The 19,374-nt window shown below is 40.9% G+C and overlaps 2 protein-coding genes across 12 annotated transcripts in view; both read left to right on the top strand.

The window, feature by feature from the left end:
* The window catches only part of ctbp1l (C-terminal binding protein 1-like), a 19,689-nt gene extending 13,098 nt beyond the window's left edge, over nucleotides 1-6,591 (top strand). For 5 of the 6 annotated variants that reach the window (XM_077531622.1, XM_077531620.1, XM_077531623.1 and 2 more), the window contains 2 exons: nucleotides 1,407-1,524; nucleotides 2,580-6,591. In XM_077531622.1, the coding sequence (XP_077387748.1) occupies nucleotides 1,407-1,524; nucleotides 2,580-2,763 (302 nt within the window). In that variant the 3' untranslated portion in view covers nucleotides 2,764-6,591. The remainder of the gene's footprint in view (nucleotides 1-1,406; nucleotides 1,525-2,579) is intronic. The other variant, XM_077531626.1, reaches the window with a different exon arrangement.
* Nucleotides 4,935-19,374, top strand: part of spon2a (spondin 2a, extracellular matrix protein) — a 27,407-nt gene continuing 12,967 nt past the window's right edge. The window contains exons 1-4 of one of the 6 annotated variants that reach the window (XM_077531627.1): nucleotides 4,936-5,079; nucleotides 10,633-10,795; nucleotides 13,820-13,911; nucleotides 16,535-16,619. The gene's annotated coding sequence lies outside the window, so the exon portion shown is untranslated. Of the gene's footprint in view, nucleotides 5,080-10,632; nucleotides 10,796-11,636; nucleotides 13,912-13,959; nucleotides 15,949-16,519; nucleotides 16,620-19,374 lie in introns of those variants that run through there. The other 5 variants (XM_077531630.1, XM_077531629.1, XM_077531628.1 and 2 more) reach the window with 5 other exon arrangements.

Genomic DNA, 19,374 nt, shown 5'->3' with positions numbered 1-19,374 from the left:
ATATGATTGTTTCCTGCTTTTTATCCCATTTATTGTGAATGTGTTAACTCTGACAGTCGCTGACAGACTCCTGGGGGCTCTCCCTTTGGAACAATGAAAACAATCTGTCATCCTTTCATAACTAAAGCATGACATGCTGACATGTTACTTGGGCTTCTGCGCAAGTTGTCAGTCAATGGCAGATGAAGTTGTTGCACACTGTAGATCTGAAAAGTCTACACACACCTTTTCAAATGCCTTTTTTTTTTTTTTTTTTGATCAATCATTTTCTACAATTATGTGACTCATAACATATACCGGTACAACTCTATTGAAAAAAAAAATACTGTAATTTTGTGTGTGTATGTAAAGGGATGTAAAAAACAAAAAAAACAAACTGGGAACTTGCGGTGGTACAAGTGTGCATAGCCTGATAGTTGGAGATTTGGCTGTGTTCAGAATTAATAAATCAAATTTAAACTTGTATTAAATAGGAGTCAGCACACACCTGCCTAAATAAAGTTTCACTTCTAGTAGGCTTTTCTTGATACATTTTGCTTTCTAGCGGAAGCCTGAAGGTTTCGTGCTTTCATTGACTGGCATTCGGAGCTCTTCATAACTCTCTGCACCTTGATTAAGGTGTGTTCCATCTGAGGAGGACAACACAATCTCCAAAACATGTCAGAGGCAGGACGATACTTCACTGTAGGTTTGGCTTGTGAATAGTGATGAGCAGTGGGGTTTTTGACAAACAGCTTTGGAATTAAGGCCGAAAAGTTTAAACTTATTTCCCAACATGTTATGAAGACTTCGAATGTGTTTTTGTCCAACATGCATGTACATGTTTATTTTTACATGTATTTATCCAGCTAGTTATGCGCGTTTGGAAAGCTCTCATGGTTTGTGCTGTAAAATGTGACTACAGAAATGTTAGTAAAAGCCTACTAGAACAACTGAATTTGATTTGGGACGAATCAGAACCATGTTAAATGGTGGAAGGTCTGTGCTGAGTTTAACGTGAGTTTGAATGTAATTGGTTAATTCTGAATACAGCCACGTCTTCAGTCCTTTACAAATGTTTATTTTTTTTTCTTTCATCGGAGTTGTGAAGAAAACCTGGTATATATTTTATAGCAAGTGTATGTGCTGTTTGGCACTGGGTACCACTTTTAAAATAGAAGCAAACGTTTATTGAGTTGGAGTGTTATAATTTATTTAAAGCACAAAATGTATACTTAACACAGGCGTGTTGGCATGAGCAGCGTGACTGTTGGCCTTCTTGTATTTGCTGCCAATACCAGAATAAAGTGTCTGCTTTTAAGAGGAGCCATGAGATGGGTGCAGCATGCTGCAGCTATCAGCATGACTGGCGCCAGCCGCGCTATATCCTGTCAGAGTGCAACCTGTAAATTTTGATTATATTCTAGGGCGTATCCCGGACAGTCTGAAAAACTGCGTGAATAAAGAGTATCTGATGGCAGCATCTCAGTGGCCCAGCATGGAGGCTGCCACAGTTCACCCTGAACTTAACGGAGCAACCTACAGGTGAGAGAGACAAGTGGCTGCACAGCTCTTTGTAATCATTGAGGCCGAACATTGTGTTTGCCTTTATTGGTATCATGTACGGATCCTTGGTTTAAGATTTATGGTTTTCAGAATGAGAGATTGCGCAGCGCATACATCATATAACGCGGCAGAAAACCACACTCAGTTTACTGCAAAAGGCTGTAAACTTAGCAGAGTTTTTCATACAAATATTAACTGTTTGAGCTTCAAAGTCAGGTTATGTCCGCACGAATGTAACTACGTCATAAATCAAGGAGCAGAGGTGGCAGATCCAGGTCCAGAAAGTAAAAACCCTGCCAGAGTTTGGCTGTAGCCTCAGTTACCTAGCTAGCTAGCTCCCCAGCTAGCTCCCATGGTGCTTGTTACCTTCTAGGGAGCTAGCTAGCGAGCATCAGTTGCTGAAGTCAAACTGTGGCAGTGTGTTTACTTTCTGGGCCTGGATTTGCCACCTCTGTCGAGGACCCCCTGTGCTATGTTTGTTGAGCCATTAACATTGCATCATCAAGGTGAGCTTGCAAGCATTTTCAACACTGTAGATTGGGGGATAGTTTGCTTAAATAACAGACCAAATAATTTACCAAATCTCTACATAGGGGGTTTCTGCCCAACAGTGATGTTATGTAATCTAATGAACTGCAATACAAGAGCTGTGTCAGAGGTGCAGTGCACAGTGTTAAAACTCAGCTTTTTTTAATTCAATGAAAACAAATTTTGATTTGTAAATTCCTTCTCTTTTGTGATTTATTTAATCATAATTAATCAATTTAGTCAAATATATTGTATACAAATTAAATTTAGCAATAATTTAACACCAATAACATTTTAATTACAATTTTTTTTTTTTTTTTTTGGTGGATAAATGAATCCAATAAATAAATGCTTGATTGGCCGGATTAAATAGCAGAGAAAGCCGCCTGTGGCTCATAAATTGTGTGGCTGAAGTTTCAATTTAAGTAGTATATGTTATAGTTGACAGCAAGTTGAATGGAGGAGATGCATCAAATCAATTGTAATCTATTCATTCTGTGTTCCAGATTTCCAGGTCTGATCAATGTTGCCGCAGCAGGGGGCCTCCCAGGAGCTGGCGCCGGGGTCGAAAGCTTGGTTTCGGCAAACCTGGCCCACGGCATAGCCCCCGTCTCTCACCCACCACACGCCCCTTCCCCAGGGCAGCCAAATAAGGCCGAAGGCGACAGAGACATCCCCTCCGACCAATAGCCCCCCCCCAGCCACCCATACTCACCCCCCCGGCCCCCTCCCGTTGACCCCCTGCTGCCGCCAGCACATTCCGTCACCTCTGGATAACCAGGCTCCAAAACCTTCCTCCCTGCATCAGACACATTTCGACCCCCGAACACCACGATGACCTGATGTGACTCCACGTGGTCTCACATGACCAGCCCCGGAATCCCTCCCGCCCCCCTACACACACACCCGCATCCATCCTCATTTCACTGACCCCTCTCACTCTCCAACGTCAGCAATAACTTTGTTCTCAAGGATTCAGTGATCGGATTGGTATTTTTCTGTAGTTGGCTCTTGTTTTCATGGAAAGTCAATCCGTTGTGACTTTTGGTGTTCATGTTTCTAAAGGAAAAAAAAAAGCATTTCGGGCATAACGGCTTTCCAGTTGACTGCATCCTCGACTGGCTGACCAGTAGAGGTGCTCAGGCAGAAAGTGCCCCTTTGTCCATGAAAGGCTTGTGTTACTGCTTTCGCCGTCTTTTCTTTTCTCTCCCCCCGCCCTCCTTTTCCATCCAACCTACTTGTGACGGGATCATATGTAATACACGATAAACCACACCCAATCGAAAAAAACAAAAACAAAAACCTCACCCACCCATTTTGGAATTGCTCCGCTCGTATTTAAAATGTGTTCAAAAAGGCCCTCGATCTTCACTCTCCCCTTATGTTAATGAATTCACCTCTACTCGGACCCACCCAGGGGCATGAACTTGTGTCTCATGCCCAAAAGCTGCAGCGCCAATACTCAATCATGTGCCGTACATGCAGGGCCTCGCCAGCAGAGGGCACCGCCCGACCACTCATTTCAGTTGACCAGGAAGACAAGTTTCCTGTTAAGCTTATGTTAAGCAATGACCCCAGGCTGACCTAACCAGGCAGTACATCCCACTCCCCCCGGCCCCACACATGCTCACGAACCCAGTACGCATCCTTCCTTTAAACACTTGGGGACAGTAGAGTTGAATTCCTCAGTCGGAGCGAGGGGGACGTTCCCTTTTGCATGCTATCTTTGTTAACGACAGTGGTGTGTACAAGAATGTGTGTGCGTGCGCAGGTGTGTGTGTCCTTTTCCGCTGTTTTCTTTCCAAAGGAATAGTCCCTATGAGTAACTCTTTAACGCTGTCGCTCTGGTGTCAAGGAAACACCTTTCTAGTACCTCAGTAACAGATATTGAATGTACCGTGCATACCCTTTTATTTTTTGTACAGATTTTCTAGATTCTTCTTACTGTTCTTTGCCAGAAGGGTTGTGATATTGTAGCAGTAATAAGATGAAATAATGGAAAAAAGAAAAGAAAAAATCGCCCATCATGAAACAAAGCGACACATAGGATCTCTCCCTATAGGTTACTGAATACTCAGGCTTGGAAACCAATGCTCGTCTTTTTGCCTTGACCTCGGCCCCCTTTGTCCTCCATCTTACTGGCTAATGATTTACGAGGAACAAAGAAAGGTGGTTCTTACGCTCTGCTAGTTTTCGTTCACTAGAGCATTAGTAGTAGATGCTTCATTTTTGTTCGTTTTTTTTTGCTTCCCATATGTCATTGCCCTGCTGCTCTGTTTGTTGTGCATGTGCGATCTTTGTTTTAAGCAGATAAAAAACAAAACAAAAAAAAAACTTACAAACAAATTAGTGGCTGCTTTTCCCTCTGCTGAGTGTTTTTTAGCCCCAGTTGCCAATTATGTGGTGGTCAGTTTCCAGTAATGTGCAGTTTTGCCCTCCGGACCGCACCCTTCCCCCATCAGTCTACCAGTGACTTGGAGCATGTGATGCTTGGCTCCTCCGTCATGTGATGAGTATATATTTTTAAGAATACCCACCTCCCCTCTTTCCCTATAGTTCCATTGATCTTAAATTTTGCTGTTGATGATGATTATATATATTTTTTCATTTCAGCCGTGCACTGTCATGTAAACCAGTTAGTTTTAATGTAGATGACGATTTCTTTTTATGGATAATTGCTGTCTGTGTTCCTACATGTTGTATTGAGAATTATGAAATCTCCCCCTCCTCCTCCTGCTACTACCCCCAAATCCGCTTCCCATCTTATGTCCCCCTCTCCTTCCTCTCCCAGGCCTTACTATGTCCTTTCTCACTGTAGCCGTTGTAGAAAGTCGCCATGGAACCACTCACTGCCTTAATACAGTTGACCACAGAAAGTGACCAGTAGAAATGAACAAGCCAAAAACAACAAAAGCTCCCCGGTCGCTCGGCAGACAGAATTCTGCAAAGGTGTATTCAGGTCACACTGAAAAGGAGAAACGATGAAGAAAAGTCATATTGTTGAGGGTGAGTTTGCAATTTTGAAATAACAAAACAAAACACTTTTTGTCATTTGTAAAAACTGTCATGGCCTGATTGTAGCTCGCTATGAGTGTTCCCATGGGATCACCACAAATGACTGACACCTTGTAAGTTACGCTCCTGGTTCTAGTTGGTTGTTTTTCCTCATGCATGGTGGTTTCTTCTAGATTGATTTAGAGGCACAAGATGGAGCCAGAGACAACTTTATTATTATTATTATTTTTTTAACATCGGATTTCTCATGTACTACGCCAGGTCATGACAGTTTTCACAAATGGTATTTTGTAAATTGCTCGCTCCAACTGGAATGAAATTACAAGACCAGTAAGTGGTCTTTTTTTCCTCTCAAGACCATTTATTCATCAGATCATCTCAGAAGAAGATGAAGAAAATTTGTAGAATCATATTTACTGTATATACTAACGATGGTGTTGATGTGCCAAATTGTTGACTTTCATTGTGAAACAAACATACCAATCATAATACAGTCATGGCTATGTTTGTAATATTTATACGTTTCTTAAAATGACTTTCGCCCTCATGTTATGGCATTCTCATAAGATTGTGTGGCTCTAATACTCCTTTGGCGAATTCTGCATCACCTTTGCAGCATTTGATCCTGATCTTGAAAGTTTTTATTTTTGGATCAAAGACATAAAACACATTACACAGTAAATCCTCGTACTTCTAAAGTCGCGCCAGCAGCGTGTTTGTACTCTGGCTAACAGATAAGCACAGTTGTGTGTGTTTGCGGTCACAAAGCTCCAGCTGATATTTCACTCTTGGGTGTTAGAATGCAGCCACCACCACCACCGTTCCACCTCCTCCTCCTACTACTTCTGCTACTACTCGGGGCTTTTGAAGGGTCTTTCGCTTCTGCTGCCGGAGCGCCCAAAAGGGCTGGAGTGTTTAGGCACAGCAGACACTGGTGTCATCTGTCCAAAAAACAAAACAAAAAAAGAATTGGTCACTTTTTTTCTCTCAGGGTTGAAATGCACACATATCCTTTAGCAGTTGTCCTCCCTCCGAATGTAGAGCAGCCTTATGTGTTTTTAGAAGCCGCCAACCTCTTCTCTTGTTCCACACCTCCCTTTTCCTACTCTCTTGTTTTCCTTTTGGCACTGACATCTAACCATCTATCTAACAAGGAGTGAATGAACGCTTGAAAGCGACAGTGTGCGTGTTTGTGTGATGTTAAGATTGGGAAATGTATTTTTACAACATGTGAACATGTTTGTTTTTTTTTCTTCCCCTCCCTCTCATCCTCATTTGTGAACGGATTTTTCACCAGACTGCAAAAACAAAAATATAAAAAATGAAAAAAAAAAAAAATCTCTGTAACTAGGCTCTTAAGCTTTTTTTTTTTTTGTTTTGTTTACTTTTTTTTTTATTTTTATTTTTTTTTATTTTTTTTTTATTAGAAACAATCATGTTTGTGATGGTAACTCCCAATGGTAAACTCCACACCATATTTTAAATAAAAGCTTAAAAATTAAACATTTGTTTACATGTTTAACTTAACTACTCATTTTTTCCACTGGTTCTTGTTGGAGCCGTCTGAGATTGCCAGTGTTTTGTCCCTCCCGATTACGCTTTGCTGCTTTAGGACACGGACTTGTTTTTACAGAGCTTTGCGCTATAAACAAAATTGTTTACCGCAGTTGGTCGGTTCTTTTATTGGGCATCGCGTGGTGCTGCAGTGCCAAGACGACCACAAGTTTATGAGTGGGCAGGGTATGCGGGGTGCGCGGGAAAGGGGCTTCTGTTTAACCCACAGGGCTAGAAAGAGCAGGGTGGGGGATTATCAGGCCTAAAATTGCTTCCACATGCACATAACCGGAGGCTTGCTTTTTTAAATGACGGCCCACTAAAAGCAGCGACCCAGTCACATGAGGCACCTTTTGTAGCCCGCTGGCCGTGTTTTGACACCACAGAAGAGGCAGTTGTTGATTGAGCGTATCAGTATTATGGAATCAAGAGGGTATTTTTTTATTTTTTATTTTGTTTTATTTATTTATTTTTCTTCTTTTCATAGTGGGTTTAGTTTTCTTTAAAAAAAAAAAAAAAAAAAAAAAAAAACCTAAAGGTTGACTTGACAACCAGTGTGCTGAGAGCTGATCCACACTAGTGTGGCTGCTTTAAGAACGCCTCATTGTTGGCCATGAGTGCATGCTCCAGGTGAGAAAGGCGGAAGCACCAGGGATATTTTTTATTTTTTAAATAAAGTTGAACTTGATAGCCAATTTGTAGACTGGGAATTCAAACTTGCATGGACACTTTAGAGCGCCTCATTGTTGCAGTGCTGCCCCACGAGTACAGTTGGGATATATTCCAGCCATTGAAGGCTTTAACAGGGTTTATTTTCACAGCTCAAATGTGTAGTTGTGTTGAAATAAGAATGATAAAGTAGCATCCATTCTTTGTAAGTTTTAGAAGTGGTATGTGATTGACAACTGTGCGTGGTTTCAGCATTTAAGAGTGACGGGAACGGCTTGATTTCTCGTTTTGACTTTTTTTGGTCATTCAAATTTGGTGAACTTGGTAACATTCTTTGGTGTGTCAAATTTAGAATATAAATGTTTTCGCTTAACAGGGACTTAAACACATGTACGCTCTTTTCTCATATTTAGAAATTAAATTTTGTGGTCTGTTTTAAGATTTCAGTTGATAAAACAATATTTTCTTGTAACGTAGTGGCCAAAATGACACACTTTTCTGTATTTAGTTGTTGCTTTTGGGCTGTAAAAGTTCCAAATAAACAATCTTTCCTTTCCTTTCCGTAGCTGAGTTTGCAGCCCCTCTGGCGTTTCAACGAGACAAGCCCATAATATACTCTAGCCCCAGGATATACACTACACCACAACATATCTCAAGCAACCGTTTGCCCACATGTGCACAAGAGTCAAATTACTGAAAGCATTAAAACCATCAGCTTTAGTTAGATGAGCAAGATAGATAGTCAAAGCCCACATCTCAAACATTTTAAATTGATATTAAAATCTTAAGTCATAATCAACACATTTGCTTGTTTTAATGGTAGTACAACATATTTGATGTCAAAGACCATAAGCAATTTCTTTCCCATTTTTAGCCATATTGGGGTACATACAAAATTTTGAGTTGAATTCTGAATTGTAGAGGTTCCACTGTATCTCCTTTTTAGATTAATTTATTACATTTTGCGGGCTGGGGTGGTGACCAAATTGTTTTAAACTTCCTCACTAAATAGAGCAACTATAAATGAGATAAGAACCACATGTGAATGGGAACACTTGAGAATATCTTCAAGATATCCGGTGAGATGAATTGCGGTTGTCCACCTTCAAGTGTGATTAGTTATGAATGTGTTTTCTTGAGCTAGCAAAAATAACCCACACCTTTCTAGAACATAAAAATCTTATGTGCAATCTGAAAAACGTGGTGTATTTATTCAGAATTTAGCTAATTTAGCTAACAAGTGACAGTTATCGTTTTGTTGAACGGGTGGACTCAGTACTTCTACTTTTACCATGCCCCCCCTTCTCCCCCAACACTCTCGTGTCTGTACTTATACTTTGGTGCAGCGTGTAAATATATTTGCCACCTCAGTGAATACTCCGTGTCTAATAGGGGAAGGACAGACAGATTGCGTAAGAGCATGCGTATACGTTTTGGTAGCAGGAGGCCGAAGATGTACTCCATAGTTTTACAAGCCTGATTCAGACCGACATTACTTCCAAATGTCCATGTTGGGATTGTGCATCAGTGCAATACATTCAGTAATGTCAGCTCTTATGCTGGGCTGCCAGATTATCTGTATTTATCTGTACACTTCCACAAGGGATGAGGAATTATGGCGCTGGAAGCCCAGCGGGTTTGATCGGGTGTGAGAACCTGCCAAACCATTGAAATAGAATCGCGGGCCCGTGCGCTGCTGCTGGCTCACTGTTGTACCTTCTGCCCAATAAAAGGGTCATCCTTACTGCGCAACTCCTCCAGCCCTTGTTCTGGTGGCCGGTCACTAAAAGGAAAAACAGCTCAGTGTGGATCAAAGGTGGACATATTGGAAGTTTTTAATGCAGGATGTAGCGCCAATAGCTTGGACTGGAAGGAAGAAGAGCAGTTTGACAGATCAGGATGTGCGTGCGCGCGCGAGTGTGTTTACACTGGCTGCGTGATGCATTAGTCTCCTGCTAGATGACCTAACAGACTTCGATGGATTGTCCCACCAGCTTCAAGGCTGAGTGGATGCATTAACTTGCAATAATTTAAAATGATAGCAGCTACTGAATAACACAGTCGTTAGATCACTCTGTCTGCAGCAACTTGCTTTTCCTTGTCACAAATGAATAAAGGGCAGCCTGAATAACCTATACGGTCTGTTCTGTGTTAACTTGTCTCTTCCATATATGGCATAGGGAAGTCATTAGAAAGAAGAATGACAGGGCTCAGCAATCCTCTGGATCAGCACCTTCAAGGTTAAACTGTCTACCATAGATTAACAGTTTAAGCAATGCTTCTTTTTAAATGTCAGCCAGAACAATAAAACACTGCGTCCCTTTAAAGTGAAAATAAATGTCTTCTACTTCTAAATGTAAATAATTACAAAAACCACACTTGTTTGAGCCATGAAAATATATCCACTAAATGTCTGACGTGGCTAGAATATATCCCACTGGGTCATCATGGGGCTTTTCAGGCCTCAACAACGAGGCACTCTAAAGTGGAAGCTCCTTTCCACACGTTGGCTGCCGTGTCTGACTTTAAAAAATAAATTAATACAAAATCCTGTCGTCCTTGCCATTCCGCTTTTCTCAGTGTGATGTGCGCACACTCACAGCTGGCAACGAGGCACTCTAAAGTGACCATGCTAGTCCAAAGCCCCGGTCCACAATCATGCTGGCTTTCATGTTGGACTTAAAAAATATACATATACATGCTAGTTCGCCTTTGTCTGCGTGATGTGAACACACTTAAGGCTGACAACAAGGCACTCGAAAGTGGCCAGACTATCCAAAGGAAAGAGTTATAGCTCGATCTAACATGTTGCAATTGTGCCTCATAACCGACGAAGATGTTAGTTCTTCTAATAGGGGCCAATCATGTCAGACACTAAAGTGCATCATGTTTTGTTGTTTTAGCCACATCCCAAAAAAGTAGGAAACCTAAAATGTTGAAAGGCTAATCCAATTGATATGCAATTGAGTGCTACACAGTACTCAGTCTTTTGTCTTTTTGAGCAACTTGAAAATTTTGGGATTTTCGTAAGCTGCGTGCCTTACAAAATTGACGTAACTCACCCCAACTGTGAAAGCGCTTTTTTTTTTTTCACCATTATTGAGCCACACCAGGAATCCTGACGTGCGTGTGGAAAGGTTCTCGGCACTCCCTCTCCAAGTGTTTTTTTTTTTTTTTAGCAACTTGGAGGTTTTGAGCTTTTTCGCAAGTCACGTAAAACTGCAAATATATACGTATTAAATATGAACTAAAATGACGTATGATATTGATGAACATTATTTGTGAAGGTCAGAGCTTACCTTTGTTTTCTCCACACGACAGCAGTGACGCACTGCAACGAACTCAAGAGAATGGAATGCCCTGAGGAGCGTTGCATCCGGGAATAAGGGTATTTTTCCACTAAATCAAGTTGATCTTCCAAACATGTCTTTGGAACACTCGTCCTATTGTTGGCAGTCTATGGCGGTAGCACAACCTTATGCAGGTAATCTATGAAATTGTAATTGCATTTGAATGTTCAAATCACTTTACATGACCAAACTTGAGTATATGTCAACGTAATGTATATCAATAGTTTTTCTACTTTGGCATTCATACGTGAATGGTCCTGATTTTAATTTTATTCAGTTGGCCCACTTGGTGGTATAGTGGTTGTTAACCCATCTGCCTCACAGTTAATTTTGAATCTGTTGGAACATCTGTGTGGAATTTTCCTAATTGTCCATATGGTCTGAAGACTGAATCGTCCATAGGTGTGAATGGCTGTTTGTCTATGTGACCTGCTGACTGACGTACCAGAACACGCCATGTATATTACCTCAGTGGGCATGTACTGTAATGTTCCATTACATTGTGACTCGTATTTCTCATTAGATCTTGGAATGAATGAAGAAAGGTTGAACAACTACTTGTGTTGTTTAAATGGCAAAACGTAAATAACCGACTGCAACTGCCAACTATGTTGACAGCGCCACCTAGCAATGAGGTATGTGCTGCTTGTTGGAAGCTAGCACTGTTAACTAAGGCTAATTTATGCATCCACACAACTCAATAGAGTTTTGACTTTGAGACGATAGCATAGGGTGACCAAACGTCCTCTTTTGCCCAGACATGTCGACTTTGGCTTGTCTCGGTGTCCGTTTTTCTTCTTCTTCTTCTTCTTCTTCTACTTCTACTACTTCTACTTCTTCTTCTTCTACTACTTCTTCTTCTACTACTACTTCTTCTTCTACTACTTCTACTTCTTCTTCTTCTACTACTTCTTCTTCTACTACTACTTCTTCTTCTACTACTTCTACTTCTTCTTCTACTACTTCTTCGACTTCTACTTCTTCTTCGACTTCTTCTACTACTTCTACTTCTACTTCTTTCCCAATTCACGAACATCAGAACTGTGAGACAGACCTGCTAACCGCTCAATCACTGTGCTGAATGAAATGTTCATCATTTGACAAATTTGTTCAGATGTAAGGTTCAATAAATAGACTATGATTCAGATGACATCATCGCCAGTTAGACCCTTTCAGAATGATTTATACTCAAATGTGATAAGCGTAATGAAATTTCAGAGGCCCTTGATTGCTACTTTTGGCAGTATTTTCACTAAATACTGACATTTAAGTAAGCAAGTAAAGAGTTACGATACCGCCAAGAGCCCGCTTGCTGTGCCATATGTGCCGGCCAGATGTATAATTCCAGGTCTGCTCCAGCTTAGTGTCAAAGCCTTTTCACTTTATTTTTAAGATTCTACATACTGTACGTCCAAGTCTCCACTTTGAGCTGCCATCTCGCCATGCCACGCACGAACTTGCACACATGAGGCCACAGCAGCTATCATAACAGAGCTCAGATTGCGTCGCGCATGTGGGCGCATTACTTCATTCTTTGCCCAGAAGTCCATTTCCCTCGCTGTATGTTTACAAAGCTAATTGCTGCTATGGTTAAATTACCTTAAAAATTACAAATGGGCAGACTTATTTTTTTTGGTGTAGAATAACATCAGCCACCTTTTGCCATTTTCACTATATTCTGCAAGCTTCTCATACTTTGCTTCCATAATATTATTGGTATTACGTAATACATTTCCATTCTTAATTATTCAGCCCTTTGGGGATCCGCTATACCACAAATTTGAAAGACTCAATGAACACAGAAAATGGTCACAAAAAATTTGTCACAAAAAAGTTGCTCAGTTCAGTGAGCATCAAAAGATTAACTTGCTTGAGTTTGGCTTTGGAGAACATGTTTATAGGTCATTTTCGTATCCTGTAATTTGATCAATAACTGTAAAGACAATTCCAAATAATAAAAATCTAATTTAGTCATTTTTATTTCTTGCTGCCTTGGTTCTATATGTGTACGCTAGTAAATTTCTCCATCATTTCTTGCAGTTCAAAACCTGATCTCTCATGGCGTAATGGTTGGGAATCACTTTCTTCAACGTTTGACAGTTTGACCCTGGAACAAATGTGTCTATTTTCCAATGATTTCCCATTGCACAATTTGCTTCGAAAGGAGGTAGTCTATCATCCAAGAGCAATTCCGTTGACCTCAGAGGTTCCATTCTATTTTTGAGTTATGCCCGGAGGTCTTGCAGGTTTGTGGCACTGAAGCATTGGACTAATTGATTAGCTTCGGTTTCCCTTTCAATGCTTCACTGACTTGGCCCGTTTTTATTACGATGACGTGAGCAAGCCATTGACAGGAAGCAACCTGAGAGCTAGTTTGGACATTTGCCTCTTTCACACAGTCTACTGTGGGTGTGCGTGCACTGTAAATGACCACAGTATTCCAGGTAATCATTACGATCTAAATGCCCTTTATTTTGTACCCAGGGTCATTTTGTGTGCTCGCTCATGCATGTATATCCGTGTATTTGTACTGCTTCTCATTAGTGTAAGAGGCTGAGCTCATTGACATTAATCAGCAACCTAAGTTTTTTTTTTTCCTTCCCCTTCATACATATGCTTACCTTTTTTAGAGAAACATTTCCACACGCAGCCTCATTTGGTGTGCGCTTTGACATGATGATGAGTGAGGGGCGTCCTGTAACAAAAACCGCCCGAGTTGTCCATGTGTGTAGCAGCTGTAGGAACTGGTGACAACACGTCTGACAGCCACCTGAAGAAAAGCAGCCCTTCAGCTGACATCACAGCTGGATCTGCCACATCATTCAGGCTTTTCTTCTCCGATCACCAAACAAGCGCCGACTATTTCAAATTCCCCCCCTGCAGTCTCGACACCTGCACGTGAATACACAATGCAGAGCAGCGAGTCCAATGTGGTGTTGATTAACTTGTCAGCAGAGAGAGAAAAGAGAGCTGAGATGGAGGTGGACGGTGGAGGAGAGGAGCAAGGCTCTTTTAACCTCCTTCCCATACAAGGAGATGTAATGGGAGGAGAAAGCCATAGAAGGAGGTGGGAGACTGTGATGAGGGAGACAGAGAAGGGAGGAGAGGAGAGCGGGGAATAAAGCCGGTCAAGGTTGATAAGGCTGCACCACTGACAGCTTTGCAGACACGTGGAGCTCTCACGTCCTCGCAGAGGTATCGAACCGGCCACCGGGTAGAATCAGCCGCTGATTGATTGGAACCAACACAGGTAGGACACACTACAGTACACTATAAGCTCCATTCATTACTTTCACTTCATGCAGAAACTGTTTTTTTTTTTTCATAGCTGTGAAGGATGCAAATTGTAAATAGATCTGGTGCTGCAATTGGAATTCCACTCAAGTGCATGTGAAGTTCTCGTGTCGAACTCTAGAGAATTGGCATGAATAGCTGTGCTTATTTTTCAGTTTTCTAATATCACATATTATGGTATGCTGTTTCATATTGTGCATTTATACCTTGATGCAATGAGTTTGAGCTCACTGTCACAAAAAAGTAAAAGTCCTTCCTCTGCAATCCTACCTGATGGAGTACATTGCAAAATTCTTTGACTTGCATTTATAAACACTTAGACGGATAATTTTACAGAATGATCTATACATCCCAATATTGCATTTTCCTTAAAATTGCGTGAAATCAATGACTATTTCCATAATAATTTCTACTTTTTGATCCGTAAAGTATCATCCACTATTGCAAGTACCTAACCTTGCTCTCGCAAGATGAAGTCTCGTGGTATTTGTGAGTTCACAAACCCCGGAGAATACATCTTATACCGCCGACCAGTGGTTGGGACCAATCACAAAGTGACATTGTGTTTGGGGGCGGATATGCAACTGTGACAAAACCATGAAGCCAGCGCCGACGCAGGTTCTGACAAACAAACCTAACATGGACGAATGGACGCTGCAATTAATTCTGTTCTTGCAGAATTACTCACCATTTTCTTGTTGAATGTTGAGCACCAAGCGGCACGTCGCGCATTTCTAGCTGGTAAGATGTTCGTGCTTTTCCCCCCTTCGATGTGAACGAAGACGAAATTTTCACCCTTGGCCGTGATTGGTTAATGCAAACGTGTACAATGTCGCATCGTCCAATCAGCTCGAATTAGTGTACAGGATGTTCCCGCCTTTTCCTGACCAAATTACCGTGGAGAGTTACCAGATGGATATTGCGGAGAACTCCCTTGAGTGAAGCGCAATATCAATCTGACTGTTGCCAGGTTAGCAAGTACCAATACTTTGAAATAAGGCCTGGTATCGCCCCGATATCGATACTTTGGTATCGGTACTCGCCTATTCCATATATAAAGTTTTTAAATGATTTTCTCGGACCCCCTTTTTTCCCCTCAAACTCCTTGTATTTGAATAGGGGTGTGTAGAGTTTTTCTGTCCACTGTAATGTATTGGTCTTCCCTTGCTAGTCAACAGTTGAGTTATTGTGGATTCACTAGCTCAGATTTTCATTTGTGACCTGGTTTCTGGTTGTGAAAAGCCATTTTAAGATTAAAATGAAAAACTTCATCAACAGCTCTGTATTTTATTATACAATTTGCATGCTAAAAGTGACATTTATTAAGTGTAACAGATGTTTAGAAGGGCAGGAATCGTGTGGGGGCTTCATACAGGTTTAATGCCCATTTATTCACATGGAGAAATTCAAATATTCATCAGCTAAAACACAGACATCCACTCTTATGCTCATAAAATGTTCCAGAATAAAATAAAGTCGATATTTAATGTGCTGATTTGGCTAGGAGAGGTCACAAGATACCGATGCCTAATAATGAGATGTGGATGGCCCATTTTAACTCCCATATGTTACCAAATATGGTTCCATGCAGATTTCTCACACAAAATTTGAAAACAGACCAAAACTGTCATTTCAAATTTAGTAGCATCACCTCAAATGTGAAAATAATTCTTCCAGGTTCCTTCTGCTTGAAATATGCTTGCGATGGAGGCTTTGAAGAGCTGCAGTCTTTTCACTTTCCTCTCTGAACTCTTGCCCACTCTGTCATTGTTTCCCTGAGACACAGTCAAGTTCTGTTCCAGACTTGAGCGCATTTATCTCTCTCAGTCCGTCGGCGCTCGCCAACTCTGAGCACATCTGAGGAGGAGCGCGGCCAATGACCTTGCTGACATCTTCTTGTTAAAAACCAACATCTGAGCTGACTTTGCACGTGTGCAAACGTGCGCTTGTGCGTGCCTGCGGATAAGAGCTGAGGTCGATGCGTATATTATCTGTGCGTGACTCTGCCGTAATTACACAGTGAGGTGTGCCAATGTGGTGGCACGTTTGGCTCCGTGCCACATCCCCTTGCTTTTATTATGTCTTCTGTCTGGGGAGAAAGAGCCAAAAAAATTGCTTAGTGCGTCTGAGCGTATGCATTGATCAGCTTTCACTGTGTGAAAGTGAGAAATCAAAATAAGCGTACCCCTAAATATATTCAGGATTGGTGTATATATTTTTAGCCGCAGTCATCAATCTATGTCAGGTCTGTGTGTTGACTGATGGAGTTCACTGTGCACAAATTCATGAAATGTCTCTTAAGTCTGTGATAGTGTGACAAGTTGAGAGGGACGGTCAGGAGACACCTCCAGTCTCATTGTTTGGAATGGGGTCATTTGCTGGTTGTTATTGCCACAGAGGTCACATGACATGCTGTAATTGCCTTAACAGACTTGCCTTTTGCTCTTCAAAAGGACACATTGCACAGAAAATGTGCGTGAGGATGTGGCGAGGGAGCGGATTTCTTTCAAAGACACGTTTGTGATTGATGAGCAAAAACATCCTGACAGGACTGACCTCCTTTTCCATCGTCAACACAGAACAGACGGACGGGACAGTGGCTGTTAAGGAAAACCTCTGACTCCGGGTGGTGAACTATCGTTAACCCGCATTGCTGAAATCCAGGTCAGAACTTGTTTATTGTACTCCTCACTGTCTTAAGCTAAAGTAAGCAATGGGCTCTTTGTGCAGTGCTGCCCACTCTGTGTTATCCTTACTTCTGCTACTCATATTTGATAAATCGGCTGGATGAATAATGTGACTAAAAATGAAGGATTGCAGCAGTTTCTCAGGTCTTGAGGAAAAGCCTATTACTAATTCAGTTATACAAACACTGCAAAGTGTGTGGCGAAAGTTCAGGCCAACTCCCACAGCTGAACAATCTGACTACATGCAATTGAAAGACTAAAAATGGGAGTACAGAGATCAGAAAGTGGACAAGAGGCTATAAAACACAAGACGAGTAGTAGTCCGCTGCTTATTCACTTTGTATTGCCCCATATTTCTTTTGGAGTACTGTTCTAATCTGTAGTATGCCCTCAATATTCCTCACAATGCATCCTGAAAAGTATGTGACAAATATGTAATTCATTGGCCCCCATTGATAAGATTTTTGAGGCTGATGTTGCTTCCGATATTTGGCAGAGTAAAATTCTGAACCTCAGCAGATTTTTTTTTTTTTTTTTAAAGATCTTATATATCAGCTGATTAAATCAGCTGTCCGATTCATCAGCCGTGTGTCTACTACTATCTAGTAGGCTAATCAACGGTAAGTAGTGTTTGAAAACAGATTTTTATTTGCCCAAAGTCCTCAATGTCAAAATGACTATAATGTACAGTATCGTGATTAAGGAATAGGTAATGAGTAAATCATTCCGAAAAAACCCTAAAATCCTGCAGTGAGCTGTCTTTTACAAAGAACTCACCAGAGGGTGGGTTGTTCTTGTAACTCTGTGGGCTAACCAAGAGGAATCAAATAGAGGAAACAAAAAGAAGAAGCTCTCACTAATATGGTTGCTTAAATAAGTGTGCTGGCTTCCAGCTCTTCATGTGTCACTCCCAGTTGAAGTTTACTGTAAAATTAACAAAATAAAAGAGAATTCAACATTTTGAAACAAAAGTACGCTAGCTTAATGCTAAGATACAATGGAAAAGTATGGACTAATGAAAATTAGCATAGATACACGGTTAAGGTAATTATACATTTTTTAACAAAGCTAATGAAAATTAGCATAGATACACAGTTAAGGTAATTATAAATAATTCTAATAAACTTTTAAACAAGGCTATTGCAAATTACCATAGATAAATGGTTGCAGTAATTTCAACTTTGAAACAACCACTACTTTCACTCAGACTGAGCAGCAACACATACGCGGCATGTTACCCAATAGACTTAAGTGGGATTTGCAATTCACTTGCCTGTATACTAAAAAAATCCATTTAAAAATCAATTGTTTAAAAATCTTTCCTAATAATACAACCACATTCTTCTCAATTTGTACGTCTTTTCCGTTAGCAACAGTCGAGATGCAACTTACAAGAGACAGTGAGCAGAAGTGGTCGGACATCAACCGAAAAATTGTTTTAAGGTGCTAAAATCAAGATTTCCACAAAAGTGGCCTTCTGAAGTTAGCATCTCCGTTGATCCTCCTCCTGCATGCAGCCGGTGAGATGATCACATGGCTGTTCTTTTGCATCTCCATCCTGCAAGTATTTTTACAGCAGGCTCTTAAAACCGTTACGTCATGCATACACGCTTCGTGGAGCTCGGGAATTGATAAAACACTCGTGATGTGCAGGCCTGCACTCAAGGGAAAAAAAAAAAAAAAAAAGTGTCAAGACTTGGAGTTTTGCAGTTCCGAGGACCGAGTAACCCAATCTGACCTCTTGAAATAGACCTCGGGGACAATATGCACACACGCGTGCTTGTTTGTGTGCACGTCGACTTGACCAAATTTAACTGAGGGCATTCTGCAGCTGCTCCCAGGTTTAGTTCTTGTATAGAAGCACGCAGAAACAGCGCAGCGGGTTGTCGAAGGCCGTCACTCTCCTGTTTCTTCAGCACATGCGCACACATAGTTAAAAACTCAAAACGTGTGCGACAGCAAATACATATGATCACATTACCTGAAGTATGGTTGGTCTGGAGAAATGGGATGGTGGGGTGGTAGTAAATGAGGGATAATGGAGGATGATGTGGGCAGACTTAGACTTAGACTTGACTTCATTGATCCTTTTGGGATGGCTCCCTCTGGGAAATTTACATGTCCAGCAGCAATAAGAACAGAGAATAAAATAAAAAATAATTCAATCAATCAATAAATAAGGTTATTACACCAGAGATTGAATTAATAAAAATAATAATAAAAATTAAATAAAAAATAAAAATTCAATCAATAAATAAGGTAATTAGAATTGTATTTGAGCTTTTTATCAACATGGCCCTGGTTGATCTCTTATACGCTGCTGCCACCTGTTGGTCGTTTGTGTAATAACTACAATTTCTTCAACCGTTCTTTGAAGTTGAGAGGCTGCATCGCCTTCTGGATGCCCTAGCATTAAAAAAACTAAACAAAAACAAAACAAAACAAAAACATATAAATACGTCTTTGGGACACAAAACATTTAAAATAGAACGCATTTATACATTTTTGGGAGCAAATGAGTTAATTCCCACTATGCTAGCTTTCTGTTTGCCGATACTGATGGTACTGACTTATTGGAAGCCCACACATCTCTCACCACACTTTCTCAATTGTGACTGCACAAGTAATTTGGTACATAGGTGTAGTTAATCCCATTATAATCTATTCTTACTACTGTCTTTCTACAGCTATTGGTTGTTTTTTTTTTGGCTTACCTGGATTGTAAGCTGTTG

This window comes from Festucalex cinctus, chromosome 9, assembly GCF_051991245.1.
Source record: "Festucalex cinctus isolate MCC-2025b chromosome 9, RoL_Fcin_1.0, whole genome shotgun sequence".
Taxonomy (NCBI): Eukaryota; Metazoa; Chordata; class Actinopteri; order Syngnathiformes; family Syngnathidae; genus Festucalex; species Festucalex cinctus.
The sequence above is the reverse complement of the archived record's forward strand: the minus strand, read 5'-3'. Positions and strand labels throughout refer to the sequence as shown.